At 48.0% G+C, this 18,512-nt stretch overlaps 1 protein-coding gene across 1 annotated transcript in view; it reads right to left on the bottom strand.

Annotated features, from left to right (window-relative positions):
- Positions 1-17,635, bottom strand: part of LOC103263014 (dedicator of cytokinesis protein 2-like) — a 298,126-nt gene extending 280,491 nt beyond the window's left edge. The window contains exons 1-2 of the mRNA XM_008060687.2: positions 17,511-17,635; positions 1,493-1,576 (exon numbers count right to left, since the gene is read on the bottom strand). Of these exons, the coding sequence (XP_008058878.2) occupies positions 1,493-1,576; positions 17,511-17,553 (127 nt within the window). The 5' untranslated portion in view covers positions 17,554-17,635. The remainder of the gene's footprint in view (positions 1-1,492; positions 1,577-17,510) is intronic.
- Positions 17,636-18,512: the final 877 nt, after the last annotated feature.

The raw sequence follows: 18,512 nt of genomic DNA, 5'->3' as shown, positions 1-18,512 counted from the left end.
GTGTGTGTGTGTGTGTGTGTGTGTGTGTGTGTGTGTGTGTGTGTGTGTGTGTACACAAGCATCCTACACGTATTTGCAGAGAGATCTGGGGCTCCATTGCCTGGGAGGCTGCCCATCATTAACCCAGCCCTGGGAGTGGCATGGCACTACCTTTTCTGTGGGTTGCTGTGAGTCACTGGGATCATGTGTCATAAAGAACTTAGCATGATGTCTATCTTGTGGAAAGGACCAAAGATGAGCATTCCTGCAGCTGACCTCCTCTCCCATGACAGACCTCCATCCCAGCAGCACACCTACCTCCTGCCCATCCTTTGCTCCTTCCCAGGGCCTCATCTGAGGGATTCACGGAGGGAAGGACAGGGCCTGGGTGCTCAGTCCACTCTCTAATCACACCTTGTGCTCTCGTGTGCGGCAGGGGAGACCACGGTGGGTCTCGCAGGTTGGAGAGTGGTGGGAAGCCTGCCTGACTGCAAAGGACACACCAGCAGCTCGTTTGGTTCTTATACTTACCATGCTCCCACTGTCAAGTTCATCAGTGAAATTGGTGATATATTGACTTCCAACAATGCCATTAGCCCTTCAACAAATTTTGGTTTTTGTTCATTTTTTAGAGACAGGGCCTCACTGTGTTACCCACTCCAGAGTGCAGTGCCATGATCACAATTCACTGCAGCCTCTGATTCCTGGGTTCAAGTGATGCTCCCACCTCAGCCTCTTGAGAAACTGGGACACAGGCATGCACCATGACACCAGCACATTTTTAATTTTTCGTAGTGATGGGGATCTCACTATGTTGCCCAGGCTGGCCTCAAATCCTGGCCTCAAGCAATCCTCCCACCTCAGCCTCCCAAAGTCAGCCACCATGCCTAGCCCTCTTCACACATGTTTTAAAAAGCACTACCTACCATCACAATCACTATGGGTGGGCACACCCAGTGGCACCTGGTTTCACAGGGAATGGTAACTTTGTGGGAAGAAGAAAGAGACGCCATGTTGCCCAAGACAGGGCCTCCAGGTTGGTGAGGGGTGTAAGCCACTGCACCCTGGACTGGGTGTCTTTGTGCAGTCAATAAACCACCCAACTGTGCACATCAACTCTCCTGGGATTAGGGGTAGGATTAAAAAGACCCTTCCAAACCCTAAAGATGCTTATTTTCCTTCACAATGGTGTTAATACTAATAAAAACACGTTAGCTAGAAGGAGTCACAGGCCCAAACAGCCCTCACAGTTGCAGCAAACGGAGACATAACTAACCTCGAACCACTGACTTAGGTCTTTGTTATAAAATATAAGTTCCTAAAATGATAAAGTACTTTTGTTCACCAAATTCTAAGTACGAACATTAGCAAAACATGTTTAAAGAGATCACCCAGCTGCGGGTTCAGAGAGTGGACTGGAGGTGGCCTTTGAGTGCTACGGGTTTCCATCAGCCAAGGGTTCTGGCATCTGGAATGGGAGGAAGGACACCCCAGATGTGGGACACCGACTCACCTCCACAGGTCTCCTGAATCCGCACCACATCGCCAATCTGCAGGGAGAGGTGGGGCACCCCATGGCCTTGGAAGTTGTAGATGGCTGTGAGGTGGAAGAGAAAGACAGCTGTGTAAGCCCTCTGGACCCCTCAAATCTCTGCTCCTTCCTGCTCTGCCTGCCTCAAGACTAGCTCGTGCCCAAGCAGTCCACAGGGGCTCAACAGAAATGACGCAGTAACCTGTTACCTAGCACAGGAGTCCATCCAGACCCAGCCTGGCTGCTAAATGCTCCCCAAATTACCCAACACAGGCCCTGCATCCAGCCTGTCACAAGGAGGTGGTTAATGTATCATTTACAATGTACCCCAGGCAGTGAACATGTCAAATCGTATGTTGTGTGTGTTTTGCCACAATTAAAAAGAAACAATGACCGGAATGCTAAGCACCGGAAGCGCGGCAAAGCACTCTGCTAGGCAGGAGAGGGGACATGGTTAGCAGGACAGCAGGAGAGCCAAGGACTGTGGCTTCTGAGAGCCTGAGTTCTGCCTTCAGCCAGCCTGGGGCTGAGTCTCCACCCAGACATCTTGGGTTCCTATGGTCAAAGTGATTATGGAAACGAAAGAGATTCACGGCATGGCAAGAGCCAGCCAGGTTCTGATGCTCCATGAACAGCAGCCAACAGATAGAACCGAACAGCTGGGACCCTGCAGCATCACGAGAGAAGCCAACTGGTTCCCCTGCAGTGTCCAGATGGGTGGGCTGAGCTCGGGAAGCACAAGTGCATAGAGAACACATGACGTGGCCTGCTGGGCCCACCCATGGCACCATGGAAGGCTTCCTGAAGGAAGAGCCCACTGAGTTGGGCCCATCCACTCTCACCCATCCACACAGCACTGTCGTGAAGACGGAGAGGGCTGATCAAGGAGAAGGAGTCTCGGTAGGACCATCCCCAGGAGGAAGACCCAGTGTGAGCTCCCGTCCACCATAAGGCCCTCGGCCTTGCACTGCCCACAGGATGGGCAGGTGACAGCTGCAAAACGGGACCACTTTCCTTCTAAATCTGGCTCTTCATTTTTAAAGTAGGCATCATTGGTGCCACTCTGACCTACCCCACAAGCTTGGGTGGAGAGCTGAAATGAGAAAATTCCATCCTAATCAGGTTGCTGTTCTCCTAAGGCGGAACTCAGTGTAGTCAAGCCTCACTTATCTGGAAGTGGGTTACCAGTTCTAACCTGATAATGACAAGCTGTTTATCAAACACTTACTATATACCAGACCTGCTTCTAAGTTCTCCCCATGCATTTATTTACTTAATCCTCACAATACTCCTTCCAAGTGAGAAGTATTATTATTTCCAAATTTCACAGGTGAAACTTGGCACAGAAAGGTAAATTAACTTGCCCAAGATTACACCATGCTGGAGCTGCAAGTGTAAGCCACGCTCTTTACCACTATTCTACTCTACAGGTTCATCTCCTTTCAGCTTGGAGGACAAGGACAGTAGCCACAAAGTGACCAGGGTCCAAATGGACAATGCTGCTCTGTATCTAAAAAGATCCATGCACACCTTGCATGAAATGACACAAATTTTGGGCAGATTATTTTGTATCACAGACATCACCTCCAGTCGATAATTCCCTTTTCGTCTCTTCCTCCCCCAACTTATCTCCTTCCCTTCCTTCCCTCTCTCTTCTTTCCCACCTCCTCCCTCAGTCCCAGCCCCAACACAAATCTGCCTAAACCACATGAAAAACAGAAGAGTGGACTGGAAGGAAGCCCAGCTCTTCCATCCACTGCTGTGTGATCACGTGCAAGTGACTTCACCTCTCTGAGGCTCACCTTCTTACAGTGGGGCGGTGTTAACAGCACCTACTGCACAGGGTTATTGGGCTGTTTAAATGTAATCAAGCTCAGGGTGCTCCCCCAGGCCTACCCCATATACCCATCCTCTCTTGTGGGCACACAGAGGGATGAACAGACTCCATCTCGAGAAGCAATCAAGCTTGGAGTGAAGAGCCAGTGTCCCTTAAGTCAAACAGATTTGTCTCTTGAGTTCTGTCCTTAACTGACTGTGGCCTCAAGCCCAGGGTGGCAGTGTGCAGTTGCCCAGGCTGTGCCCTACACAAGGCCACCCAGCCAAGAGAGCAGGGAAGGCTGGCACCCAGCCTGGGACCTGCTGGCCAAGGCCTATGCCCTTCCCTGATGCTGTGCCCACTTGAGCAGTGGTGTCTTTTCATAATCCACACAAAGGCACTGTAGGGGCCAGGGGCAGCACCCTTGAGCAAGTGACCTTTTCTCCCTGAGCCTCAGTTTACCCAACTGTAGAACACAGGAAATAATAGTCACTACCTTGCAGGGTTCCTAGGAGGCTTGGCTGAGATTAATGCCGTAAAAAGCTTGACTTCATGTCTGGCCATAACAAGTGTTCAATAAATGGTAGTTGCTTTTCTTTTGATTAACATTAGGCTAATTCCTTTGAAGCTTTCTGCCACCTTTAATTCTACTTCCCCATTTGTGACCAACTGGTGGCCCTGTCGGTCAACACTGAATAAAATGAATCCTTTGTCCAAAAGTAAACCTTGGGAAGGCCCTCAGGGGATGCTGAGGCTTCTCTCCTCCTGCATAAACATGGCCTGTTTCTTCATTCCCTCCACACTTGGCCTGATTTCAAACCCCCCTCTCTCATGGGCTGCTGTCGTTTGGACACGCTCCAGTTTGCCGGTGTTCTCACTCAGCAGACTTTACTCCCTGTTCCTCCACCCATGAGGTCTGCCTGGGGACTCGGCCATGGAAGTGGTCAGGGCCATGGAGGCAGCTGAGGTTTCTGACAGAAGGAAGCCATCCATAGAGTGCCAGCCTCTGGGGCACTAGCGAATTAGGGGTGTCCGTCAGGTATTTGGAGGTGAGGTACAACTGTGTTTTGTTCCCTGTCTCCTCCCAAATTTCCTCAGAAAGCTCTTCCTCACCCTCTGCCCAGCAGCATCAGATGAGAAACTGCCCATCGATTGGCTTAAGATGCCTTGGACAGATCTTGAAACTGGGTATTCAACAAGAATGTCTATATTTGTTCCAAAAACTCATTAATTATGAAAATGAAAGTAGCTGACTTTGCCAATGTATAAACGTATTTCTGCCTTTGCATAAGGGCCTCGTAAGACTGCATTTGGAGAAAAGTAGATATTACTGACAAAGGAAGTGGCTTTGCAGATGCATACTCAATTCTGTTAGGTTTTTTAGATGACTAACAGGAAACTCTGAGCCAGAGTGCCATTCTGCTCAGTTAGATTGCTTATCTCTGACCCTCAGATTGTTTCTGACCAGTGTAAGATGGTGCTAACCACCTTCATCTTTTGAGCGGGGGGATGGAAAAGGAAAAAAAAAAGGAAGAAATCATAGCTGGTTCCAGCCTGGTCAATACCCGTCACAGAAGATAGACAAGTTGGGGAAGGCTGCCCACAGTCCCTCAGGCTGCTGGTCATTCCTGCAAATTTCCATTCCAACTTCTCTATCATAGGAGTTCTCCATGTACTAGAGAACATTGACACATGCCCCATGTAAGACTTGATCGCTCCCTGTCTCAAAGAATACCCAGGAACCAAGGTAGCAGCTGATTTATTGACCCAAACCAAAGTATTTATGGCCAAGGGGCCAAGGATCAAAGGATGTTCCCAAGTTCTGGAGCCATCTGGGTCAATGATTCCAACAAGGATTCATGTTGCAAATCCCGGGTTGTCAAGTCATTGAGAGATATTTTGAGGCAGATGCAACTTACAACAACCCTGGAAATCTAATCCATTGATGAGCTCCCAATTCTACCTAAGCATATGGAAGTGGTCTGCTCCCCAGGAGTCTGAATTTTAAAAAAATAAGGTAAAAAGTAAACAACATTGTTATTGCACTGTAGCTCATAAAAACAACTAGGGCAGGGCCCTTGTGTTCTGTACAATTTTAGGAGACAACTACCATGCTTCTCTTTGATTTACAGATGAGAAAACTTAGGAGGAGGAGGGTAAACAACTTATCCACCTAATAAGATATAGATGATAGACAGACAATACATAGACACATAGCTAGATACTTATGTAGATAGATCCAGAAGTCTGAATTCTAATCACTGCACACACTGATTCCAGAGAAAATGGTAAACATTTATTGAGCACATATTGTATACCAAGCACATACTCCAAGGTTTTTTCAACAGGTACTCATATGAACATCTGCTGTGTGCTAGGTACTGCTCTGAGTACTGTAGTCACAATGATAGATAAGACAGAAAAAATCACTATCACTTTACAACCCATTTATCTTCACAGTAACCATGCAAGGCTTACCCTCCATGTAACATACCAGAAACTCAAAGGAGAGTAAGGAACTTGCCCATGACCACACAGCTAGAAAGCAGATTCAAACCCAGAATGGAGCCCAAAGACCTTGCTTCCCTGACTGGCTGTTCTCACACTCTATTATACCTACGCCAGATGTTATGTCCTGTCTTTCATCTAGCCCTGGTAAGGATGGAGACTGAGCTTCTCTTGCTGACCTCTGTCTCCCCAGAGCCTGACCGCAGTAGAAGTGGGATCAATATTGACAAAGCACTTAAGAAATATGTGTTGGACTGAAAGAACATGAATGGACACAAAGGGCAGGCAAGTCTCTTCTTCTGGCTATGCTCTTTCTTGCATTTCTCAAGATTGCTTCAAGAGATGCTGACCCAGCTTGACTGCCAATTTTGATTGCAGCCATCAAGTGCCCTGTGACCCTTTGAGATGAATCCGTACCTCATCTTGGGCCTTGCCATCTGCTGACATGTTTGAAAACAAAAGCTTCAGCCAACACCAAGTGTTAATAGAGTTTGGACAAGAGGCTATATATAAGAGGAAGAAAAGCAATAATAGAGAAAGAGAACATAATTGCCTGAAGCTCACTTCTCCAGTCCCCAAGCTGGGCTTCAGAGAATCTCCACTCCAGAGGGAAATACAACTGGCCAGCAGGTCCATTTTGGAGTCAAGTGAAATGTGCTCATTGAAATGCACAAGCAGTGTGCCTGAAGGCTCTGAACAGGTGTTGACAGTCTCAGCACTGAGGCAATGTCCTCATGATGCATCTGGAAGGGCAACTCCAAGACAGAAGCCTCTGGCAGCAATCCCAAAGCTCAAAGCTGGGTGCAGGTCAGCACAGATAAGGCAGGAGCATTACAGCCAAGGGGACTCAGGAGGAAGATAGGTGTTCCTGTGCCCATCAGGGGAGAGCAGAGGAGTCACACGAACAGCTAACCTCTGCTGAACATTTCTCACCCACTAGACAAAATTCTAGGGGCCTTACACACAGCCACTTACTTAATCCTTGCCACAGTTCTTGGGATAATTGTAATCACCTCTATTTTACAGGTGAGGAAACTGAGACAGCTTAAGATTAAGTGAACATCCCAGGGTGACACCACGAGGAAAGAGCCAGGCTCCGGAGCACAGGCCCTCCACCACCATGCTACACTGCCTCTCGCTAGCAGAGATGGATTTAATACATGCACGATGCTGGGTGGTTTTGTCCCCTTATTGGATTGTGACAGCAATTTTACAGGCTGCACATCATTGCACTCAGTTTTCAGTGAGCTCAAGTGATGGGCCCAGCCAATAGGAGGCAAGTTGGGATCCCAATGAGTTATCAAAAACAGTGTCTCTCAACCAGGGGTATATTTGCTCCACTGGAAGAGATATTTGTCAATGTCTGGAGACATTTTTGTTTGTCCCAACCCGAAGGAGGAAAAGGGGTGTCAGTGCCACTAGCATCTAGTGGGTAGAGGCCAGAGATGCTGCTGCATAGAACAGCCTGCACAGAACAGCTCCACAACAAACAATGATCTGGCCCACCATGTCAATAGTGTCAAAGCTGGCCAGGCACAGTGGCTCATACCTGTAATTCCAGCACTTTGGAAGGCTGAGGCAAGAGGATGACCTGAACCCAGGAGTTTGAGACCAGCCTAGGTAACATGGTGAGACCGCATCTCTACAAAAAATTAGCTGGGCATGGTGGCATGCACCTGTAGTCCTAGCTAAATGGGAGGCCAAGGCAGAGGATCGCCTGAGCCCAGGAGGTCGAGGTTGCAGTGGCCGTGATTGTACTACTGTACTCCAGTCTAGGTGACACAGTGAGACTCCAACTCAAAAAAAAAAAGTGCCAAGGCTGATAAATCCTGCTCGAAGACACCACACAGATTTCATTGTCTCCATTCCAGCACTCCCACAGGCGCATCCTCACACACATTTTCACATACTCACACATACACCACAGAGTTGAAAGAGAGGCTTTATGATGAAGTAAACCAAATCAGTCCCCCAGTCCCAAATGCCAAGAGCGCCTAGTGCTCTGGTGGAGCCAGATCAGGAGAGTGGAGTGAGAGGGGATGACTCCTGCTCTCCTGAGCATCCATGAAATCTAGTTGAAGAGGCAAAATGAGCTCACAAGAAACAAGGGACTGTCTTAAACAATGAAGGGCTAAACTGCAGGCCACAGCAGTTGCGGGCTCTCAGAGGGAAAAAAAGAGGCCCCATGAAGGAAGTGAGACTGCAGGGAGAGGGAGGGGCAAAAGACGGGCAAGGGGAAGAAGTGGACTGAGAGTCCCTGAGAAGGTGGGGGCTGGGGGCAAGGACAGGAGGAGGAAGGGGAAACCGGCTTGATGTGTGAGGGATGGATGGCAGGGCCATCTTAATGGAGTCCCAGAGGGAGAATTGGTGACCTTGGTACAGGGGCCAACTTCAGGGGCACAGTGTTTGGAGAAGAATCCAAAAGCACTCCATTTATTACTGTGGTGCTCTCACAGTACCTGGCCTTCTGACAGGGAAGGGGGTGGGTGGGAAGATGGAGGCATGATGGCACAACTCAGCCCATCTGAGCCTTACGAGACCAGTAGAAAATGAAACCTCCAACTTCTACCCACCACCTATCCATCTTCCCAACCACATGTCCATCCACTCATCCATTTATCCACCCCCTCACTCTTCCATCTACCCACCCATCCATCTATCACCCCTGCCATCTATCCATCCATCCCTCTATCCATCCATCCATCCATCCATCCATCCTTCCTTCCTTCCACTCATCCATCCATCCATCCATCCAGTCATCCATCCATCTATCCATCCTTCTTTCCACTCATCCATCCATTCATCCATCCATCCATCCATCCATCCATCCACCCATCCATCCATCTACCCACCCATCCAGCCAGTCACCTACCCATCTATTCACATATCCATCCACCTACCCACCCATCCACCCATCCATCCATCCACCCATCCATCTGCCCACCTACACATCCATCCAGTCATCCATCCATCTATCCACCCATCCACTCACTCATCCATTCATCTATTCACACATCCATCCACCCACCCACCCATCCATCCATTCACCCATCCATCCATCCACCCACCCATCCATTCACTCACCCATCCACCCACCCATCCATCCATTCATCCATCCATTCACTCATCCACCCATCCATCTACTCACCTGTTCATCCACTCAACTACTAACTGAGTGCCTGCTCTGTGCCAGAGAAGAAAAGCAAAAGACATTGTTCTGCCATCACAGAGCTTACATTCTATGGAGAAGCCCAGATAATTCAACACAAGGCTGTAATGAAATATAATGGGGAGCTGGGCTCGGTGGCTCAGCCTGTAATCCCAGCGCTTTGGGAGGCTGAGGTGAGCGGATTGCCTGAGCTCACAGGTTCGAGACCCGCCTGGGCAACTTGGTGAGACCTCATCTCTTCAATAAATAAATAAAAAATTAGCCAGGCATGGTAGCACATGCCTGTAGTTCCAGCTCCTTGGAAGGCTGAGGCGGAAGGATTGCCGGAGCCCAGCAGGTCGAGGCTGCAGTGGCTGGGAGGGGCCACTGCACTCCAGTCTGGGTGATAGAGTGAAGTTCCAACTCAAAATATATATATATATATAATGGGGACATCATAACATGAAGCCAGGGGTGTACCACTGCCAACCTGTGAAATGGAGATACTGTGTGCTGCCTCAAACAGAAAGAGAGACAATGACTGAACTGCAAGCTTCCTTGAAGGCATGGGTTGCTTTATTCTACTCAGGACCCTAATACCCAGCTCGGGACCATCACTTAGCATAGGCTTGTTGAACTTAATTGATCTGAACACACTATAAGAATAGTTTTTTGGCTCTTGGTAGCTCCTAGCTTCAAGAATTCATACCTTGGGCAGAATGCCTTGACTAGTTCTATTGTATTATTTAACTAAATAGTTACTTAGTGCATTTTACCAGGGACATTAACTGGTTTCCATGAATGAGCTTTGATGAAATTGCAAGGCAAAACCGCACATGTGCATATTGTAGTGGGAAGAGGGTTTATAGTTTCCACTGGAGTCTCAAGGGGCTCTATGCTACCAGAACAATTTGTTTCTCTGATCTACTATGTTCCCTCCCTTGATGGATGAACTCAAAGTTGGCCCTCCACAGAGCTCTGCACTCCAATGATGTACCATCTAGTGGGGGAGATGACATGTGGTCACATAACTAAAAGACATGGTAAAAGGGATGGCTTCAATGAAATAGAAGGGGGCAGGTGTAATAAAACTGCCTAAAACAGGGTACATTTCGGAGCAACCTCGAAGGTCTCTACACCTCAATTTTCTCACCTGTGAAATGAAGATAAAAGTACCAACTACTCGGGATATTTTTGTCTTCCGGTACTTTTTAGGTTGTTTGTGAGGGTTAAACATGATCACATAAGTGCTCTGTGAATGCCCCGTGCTATAAAAAGATAAGGCCATGGTATTATTTATGACAATGTTGATGATATCTTAGATTAATGTTTTCACTAGAGAAGTCATATGTGCAGCTCCTATTATTCCAGCTGTTCAGACCCAAAACCTTGGAGCCACCATTGACTCCTCTCTCTCTCTCATATCCGCATCCAATCTACGAAGAGAATCCCATTTGCTCAACCTACAACACACACATCCAGAATCTAAGCACATCCCACCACCCCCATTGCTCCCTCCTGGTGTGAGCCCCACCATCTTTTCCCTGAGTTATTGCAGTGGGTGCCAAATTGTTCTCCTGGCTTCCACATTTAATTCCTTTTTATTATTCCCCACAAAGTTGCCAGGACAAATCCTTTTAAAACAGAAGAGAGATTGTTCTACAATTCCACTCCAAACTCCACAATGCCCATCATTCAGAGTAAAAGTCAGAGTCCTCACAATGCCTACAAGGCACTACTTGATTCGATCTTCTCTCAGAGAATCCATTTCCTCCTCTTCTGCCCCTCACCTTCTCTACTCCAGCCCATGGGCCTCCCACACTTCAGAGAGGCCTCCCCCTCAGGATCTTTGCCTTGGCTATTCAATCTACTTGGAATATTCCTTCCTGAGGCAACTCCTTGGACTGACACCACCAGTGAGGCCAGCAGCAATATCCCACTCTCCAGGCAAACCCACAAGCTTCCTCTGACATGTCAGTCAGGGTGCCCCCAGGCCTGGCATTGCCACTGCTTAACCTGGACGCACACATACCCCCTGAGCATCCTCTCTGTTCAGACTCTGTTCTGGGTACTGGGGTGTCCATGCAAGTCACACTGTCCACCTATGGCTCCTCCCACCATCCTAGTTTGGGCTGTGACTCAAAGGGCCATGTGCTGTCAGGGGAACTGAGTGCCTTGCAGCATGCCTGGAGAGGGGGCTGGAAAGTGCCCACACCATCAGGCATAGCCCCCTCCAGCCCCAGTTTCTGCCATCATGACTTTAAATTGGAGCAGACACTTGAGCTGGCGGGAGCAGAGGAGACAAGGAATGACTTTCTGCAAGGAGAACTAAAACAAAGTAAGACTTAAGCAGGTCATAAATGCAGCCTGACTGTTTTTAAATTCACACCAATTAAAGGAAGTGGGAAGAAGGGAGAAAGTGCCCATTAAAGGGAACATTTGTGGTGTCTCTACCCGGATCCTCTGGAGTTGCATGGCGAGAAGCATTATCATTCCCCATTTGCAGAGCATATGCTGGAGAACACAGACTGCGGCACCCATGTGTAATTGACTATTAAATTAAAGGCCTGTAAGCTTGAAAAAAAAAACCAACAAATCCAAAGGTCCAGAATTTAGCAGAGCATTGTGGTGACTACATTTCCTGTTTCAAAATACAGCAGCAATAGAAGGATGCTGATCTCAGGAGGTAGCAGAGCTTAGAAAACACAATCTGTCATCGAGGCTCCTACAAACACAAACATCATGCTTGGAGGCAAGATGTCCACTGACTAATGAGGCTCCCATACACCCAGGGATTAGGATAATCTTCTTACATGGACCAAAGCAGCCAGCCTAGCAGGAACCCCTAACCAACCCCAAGCTGCTGAAGCATCAGAATGTAGGAGGCCCCAGCACCTAAGAATTGGTGGAGGAAGGAATTAGATTTCCAATCCATGTGTTTTTGTTGCACCAGACTAATTTCTGGGGACCAGTCCAAAGACACAGTCAGCCTCTGTTGTAAAGATACATATATTAAGATTCCTCAGAGCATTTTCTTTGGGATTCTCTTCCCCATTCCTCCTCAGAAGTCTGCTGAGATTGTCTAAGACTCTCCAAGATTCTCATTCACAGAACAATGCTTCTTGATTACAATAGCACATATCACAATTTGTAATTATATGTTTACTGCTTTACTGACAAAGTTCTTTTACGTCTTCCCTTCTAGACTGTAGGTTCCAAAAAGGTAGGTGCCATACTGGCCTAATTTTAGTCATCTCAGGGACTAGCATAGTGCCCTGCACATAGGTCCCACAAAGGTTTAAGAAATAAATGAAGAATGAATGAGTGAACAAATGAACAAGCTAGTGAGTGGATGATGTTCTCTAACCCTCTCATTGTTGTTTTTCGCAATAAGAACAGTTTAACTGGTCCCTCTGTCCTGGAGTTCTGCCCTAGGTGTATTTGAGATGTATATGCAACTTATGCCTCCTGCTCAAAGAATCAGTCCCCATCATGGATCCTGCTAGATTGGCGGCAAGCCAAGCAATCCCCACTCCATGCCACAGTGAATTGGACCAAGCCGGGGCAGCACCCTGACCACAGTGGGACCCGTGCTTAGGCTGGTGATGACCCCTGACTTCGGTGGTCTTTCTTGAAAAGGTGAATCAAGTCACCACTCCAAATCTTCTCTTGGAACGTTGAACAAATAAACACAGAGAGAAGATTCAGTGGATGCTTGAACTGCAAGGTTATGTAGAGAGGGGTAGGTGGCACACTGGGGCCACCATTATGGTATCCTAGAAGATCATAGTTATGAAGGAGCAATGGAATCAGAGGGAGTTGATAAGGAGAGAAAGGAGGATGCCACAGACATGGAGGAGAGGAAGAGGTTTCCAGGGCTGCCTGCACTCAAGCCCTCCTCAAGGCCTGGCTGCTCCTGTTTCTTGCAATCCTATGAGATTCCTCTGACTCTTAAAATACACCACTTGCCCCTACCCTCATATATACACACCTCACACACATTTTGACTGAACTAGTTTGAGTGAACTTTGCTCCTTGCAGCAAGAGTCCATATTCCAAAGAACTCTACCACGTAGGTGGACTCCAAATCTGTCGGTGTCTGCATGGACCAGCTTTGTTCAAGGTCCTAGGCCTCAACAGCATCACCCATATCCCTGGACCAGGGGTGGTTATGAATTCTTCCATATTGCCCAACCAAGATGTAGAAACGGTCCCTTCTCTGTATTTGCAGAGTCTTGTGGTTTGAACTGCCCTCACCAACCTCTGGAAAAAAAGGGATGTTGGAATCCTAGCCCCCAGAACCCCAAAATGTGACCTTATTAGGAGATAGTCTTTACAGAGGTAATCAAATTAAAATGAGGTCATTAGGGTGGGCCCTAAAACAATATGACTGGGTGGCATACACAATGAGAATGCCATGTGACAATGAAGGCAGAGGTCAGGGTGATGCTCCCACAAATCAGTGAATGCCGAAGATGGCCAGAAAACCATCAGAACATGGGAGAGAGGCATGGAACAGATTCTTCCTCACAGCTCTCAGGAGGAACCAACCAATACTCCCTCAACACCACACACCGGTACAAAAACATAACTAGAGACAGGTTGCAGAGAGAATGGGTTCCTGAGTTGTAAGGGATCAAAACACGTGACTCTTAAAACTGCACAATGATTATTTTGATCTGAAGGCCAATGCAAACCAACACATAGAAGGAGGGCTTCCTAGATCTTCCTTTATCTGATTAAAAACAGAAACTGTTAAGAAATAAGGGCTGCCATAAATCCCCTCTCCTAGGAAAGTTTTATGGTCATGAAGAAGACACAAAGTCAGTTCCAGGATAAACCTTTAGTTTGTCCATTAGTTCCTCACCTATATTTTTAACTTCTCACAGTTTGCTGCTTTTGGAAACCTAAAACCCTTTTCCTTCTTCTTGTCACTAAACTTTTACTATGCCTTCGTTAAGATGCTATAGAGGACCGGACATGGTGACTCAAGCCTATAATCCCAGCACTTTGGGAAGCCAAGGTGAGCGGACTGCCTGAGCCTGTGGTTCGAGAACAGCCTGGCCAACTTGGCAAGACCTCATCTCTACAATAAAAGTCAAAAAATTAGCCAGTCATGGTAGCACACACCTACAGTTCCAGCTACTTGGAAGGCTGAGGTGGAAGGATTGCCTGAGCCCAGCACGTCGACACTGGGGTGGCCGTGAGCATGCCATTGCACTCCAGCCTGGGCAACAGAGTGGGACTCCAACTCAGAAACATAAAAAATAAAGATGAGGAAAAGACACCAAGGTTGTGCCTGTAGGAAGAGCGACCATGTGTAGAGACAGCAAGACAGCTATCTGCAAACCAAATAGAGAAACCAACCCTGTTGACACTTTGACCTTGAAACTTTCAGTCTCCACAACTGTGAGAAAATTAATTTATGCTGTGTAAGCCACCCAGTCTGTGACATTTTATTATGGCAGCCCTGGAAAACTAATACCTCATCCCCAATATTCTTCCTAATTTTTAGCTAGGTACATGGCTGCCTACATTATGGACCCTACCAGAGGGGACCCCAAAAATCCTGGAATTTATTTCTAAAAACTTTTGTATTTATTCTTATATGTTTAAGTTTCAGTTACCCTCAAAATACTCTCTGTTTGATGCAATACACCTCTCAAGATGCTTTTTCCACAGCTCAAAACAATTTTTGAACTCATGAATTCTGATGCCTTTTAGTGCTTCTGCCATTTTTTGTTTCACCTCTTCTACATCAGGAAAACGTTTCCCTTTAAGGACTTTTTTCACCCAGAGAAACAACAACAACAAAGGTAGCTTAGGGTGAGATCAGGTGAATAGGAAGGGTGGAGCATGAAAGTCATGCCATTTTTGGTCAAAAACTGCTGAACAATCAGCATGGTTTGGGCAGGTACACCCATAAATCACACATCAGGAAATGGGTAAACACGTTGAAAGAATCTCCAAACAAAAATTCACTGAAGCCAAACACAGGACCTTTCACCACAACACTAGCTGGTACACTGATGGCAATGGGTTCCTAGAACACTTATCTAGTGGGGGAAGCCTGTACTACAAGGGGCCTGCCCTCCAAAAAATAATTCTGGGTTTTTCTGGGGTCCCCCTCATATTTCCTAGCTTCCCTTACAGCTATGTCTGATCATGTGATTAAGTTTTCGCCAATAGGATATAAGAGGAAATGTCAACTGTGCCTTCAGGTAAGTGTCCTTAAAGGGTCATTCCCGTCATCCTTCTTGCTGGCTGGAAGGTGGACCTGATGGCTGAAGCTTCCTGTGAGGTTCAGGAGGCAGAAGTCACATGCCAAGGAAGCAGTGGAAGAAACAGAATGAGCTGCCCTAGCACCTTTTCACAGAACACTTCTGTGCTTTTTATGTAAAAGGGAAATAAACTATGTAGCTTTGGTTAAGCCACTATTTTGGAGGTTTTCTGTAACCCATAGTCACACTTCTAACTGGTACTATTAGTTTCTCTTTCTACCTCCCTTTTTCTGCCCTCCCCTCTCTCTCCCAAGAAGACTTTCAGTCTCCACAACTGTTCTCTCCACCGACAACAGTCTCAGGCAGAGTGAATTAATCTAGTAAAGGTGCAAAGGCAATGTTGATTATAAGTGGCCTCCTGCTAGAGAACTTACCAGGCAGTAAGTGAACAGGTGAAATTATTACCCATTTCCCTTCTACTCTATGTCCAATCCCTGTCCACTTCTCAGTTAATTATATTAACTTCTTACAGGTGACACTCCTGCTCAAAATCTCCATTGCTCACAGAAGGAAAGCCAAACTTATAATCTTGGCACTCAAAGCCCTTCACAATCTGGCCATAGTCTATCTCTCTATTTTTTTCCAATACCATCAATACTAAAACCAAAAAGGACTATTTATTGTTTGACCCACATGCCATAGGCATCCGAGCCTCCTGCCTTTATCCACGATGTGCCCTTTCTAGATGCCTCCCTGGTGCCATACAAGGGGCCTATGGTCTGAAGACCATTGAATTTAAGGCCCAGCTCCATCATTTTCAAGTTATGTGAACTCTGGGACTTGGCATTTTCATCTGTAAAATGGAAATATCACATGAATGTTCTGAAGTCAGACAAAAATACTGTATGAGAATGGGCCTGGCAAACCATAAATTACAGTCTTACAAGCCATGACTGCCCTGAACTTGGCACTGGGTACATTACTGTGTCTCTCTTAGTTCTGCAATGACTAGGTAAGCCCCTTGAGCTCAGCCACTAATTCTCACAGACCAGTACATGACTAGACTAAGTGCTTTATAGGCATCACCCCAATCAGTCCTCACAACAATCTCATGAGACCTGTACTATTATTATTACTCTCACTTTGTACATGAGGAAACAGGTCCCGGTCTGCACTCAGTCCTGACTTCACAACTCAAGCTCCTAACTTTATACACAACTTCTCAAGGGCAGAGGCTTTGCTCTTCCTTACTTTGTAACCCCCTGGCCTTGAGGATATGAATTATTATCTGTTCCCTGGATGGAGACCATTCAAATGAAAATGACCCACGGTGGCCAGTACCCAGTAAGTGGATGGATAACTGTTTATCTGCCCGGGGTAGTATTCTTCAAACAGTGGTCCAGGGACCCGCTGCATCAATCACTGTGGGCACTTGGGTTGTCAATGCCTTGTCTGCTAAATCTTCATCTCTGGGCTGCTGTCTGCCCGTGCAGCAAGCTCCAGAGCAATTTTTAAATTGACAATTATGTTTGAAAACCACAGTCAGTCTAGAGGGTTGCACCACGATGCCACTCAGAAAGAGTGCATTACCTGATGCCTCCCCTCCCCCAGTCACCACTTCCGCCCCTGGGCAGAGGCAGAGGCCTCTGGGAGTTTGGATGGCTGAAGATGATAAGACTGGCTTCTTGGTTATCCCCAGGTGACCTGGCTGGAGCCCTTTTCTTTAAAGGCTCTCCAGCGATGATGAGTGAAGTATCCCGTCCTCCAGCCCCAGGCCCCAAGTTTGCACTGCCTCGATGCTCTGCTTAATCAGGGGTCATCTGACCCAGGAGGAACACGCAGGGGAAGCAGGCGGATGGGATGGGTGTCGCTCGGCGGAGGGGTGGAGGGAGGCACGGTGGACCGGCCAAGGCTTGAGCCAGAGGGGAGGGGAGGGTTTTCCTTAGGAAGCTGCATCTCCGCTGGGGTGACGGGGTCCACTGCTTGGGAGGCTGAGCCTGGCATACAGAGCCTTTTGCCAAGCTCCTTCCTTGACCCCATCTCAGAAATGCAGAAGGTTCCCAAGGGGTGCGGCCCTCGGCAGGCGGGAGGGCCGGGCGTAGCCTGCTGGGTGGGGTGCGCACCGTCCTCCCTCCCTCGCCTGCTGGTTCCCGCCCCGCTGTGCCCACCACAGGCTGGGAAGCCACTGCGCCCTCTGACCTCAGTCACTGCGCCCTGCCCAGGCCCGTGTGGGTCCCGCAGCATCTTCCCGCGTGTGGCACTCCTGCCACCTGCCCCGCCTGCTGCGGACCCCATGCCCGCACCTACCCACGCCGTGCCGCTCCTTGTCAGTTTTGCGCCAGGGGGCCATGCCGGGCTGGGGGCCTCACGCCGTCCTGTGGTGAAGCCGGCAGGGGGTGGCGAGGCGCTGCGCCGGGCCCCACTTCCTTCCTCTTTTCAAACTCCCTCCCAGGGCCCGCCCTCCCCTCCCCTCCCCTCTCGTCCCCTCCCCGGGGCTCCCCGCTCCCTCCTCCTCTCTCCCCCTGCCGTTGGGCAGGGGCACACTAGAAGGCTAGAGGCTAGAAGGCTAGAAAGCCAGCCAGCCCTCTCGCCCCCGCAAAGCTTGGGAACCACCCCCACCTTGTCTCCTCCCCAGGCTCGTAGGCAGAGGCCCATCTGGGACCTGAGGCTGCCTGGACCCCACACAAGAGCGGAAAATTTCCCTGATTCTTGAGCTCAGTGGCTGAACAGACCGTGCCCCCAGCTCCCCTAAACATGCGCTTTGGTGTCAGGTCTGGGTTCAGATCCAGACCAGGACAAATGACTTTGTCTAAGTTTTGGTTTTCTCATCTGTAAAATAGGATACTAGCCCCTACTTCATATGATTACTGTGAAGATTTGAGAAGACAATGTACACGGCAGGGGACATGTAAGAGTTAAATAGTTATTTTTGTAGTTTATCCTTTTGGTGCCACAGACACATTAGAAAGAATGATGCAAGCTCTGGAAACTCTCCTCTGGAAATACGTAATTACGCTATTTACCAACAAGGCCAGGAGGTCAAGGATGCTTTAACAGCCAGCCACAGTGGGCCCCAGGAAAAGAGTCCTGGAGTTAGGCTGTTGGAAACATTTCCCCACAAAAAAATCTCATTTTTGCTCTTGGAACAAATTCTATCCAGAAACAAAAATGTCTCTTTGATCCACAGTGATAAGGCTGACTTTAAGTCTTCCTGAATTTTCTTTCTTTGTTCATGACTCTCACTACCCCTTTCTGCCTTACACTTGGGAGTCATTAAGATAGATTAGGCAATAGCACAGCTGACAGGCA

Source organism: Carlito syrichta, unplaced genomic scaffold (assembly GCF_000164805.1).
Source record: "Carlito syrichta isolate Samal-C Ts95f unplaced genomic scaffold, Tarsius_syrichta-2.0.1 Scaffold304701, whole genome shotgun sequence".
Taxonomy (NCBI): Eukaryota; Metazoa; Chordata; class Mammalia; order Primates; family Tarsiidae; genus Carlito; species Carlito syrichta.
The sequence above is the reverse complement of the archived record's forward strand: the minus strand, read 5'-3'. Positions and strand labels throughout refer to the sequence as shown.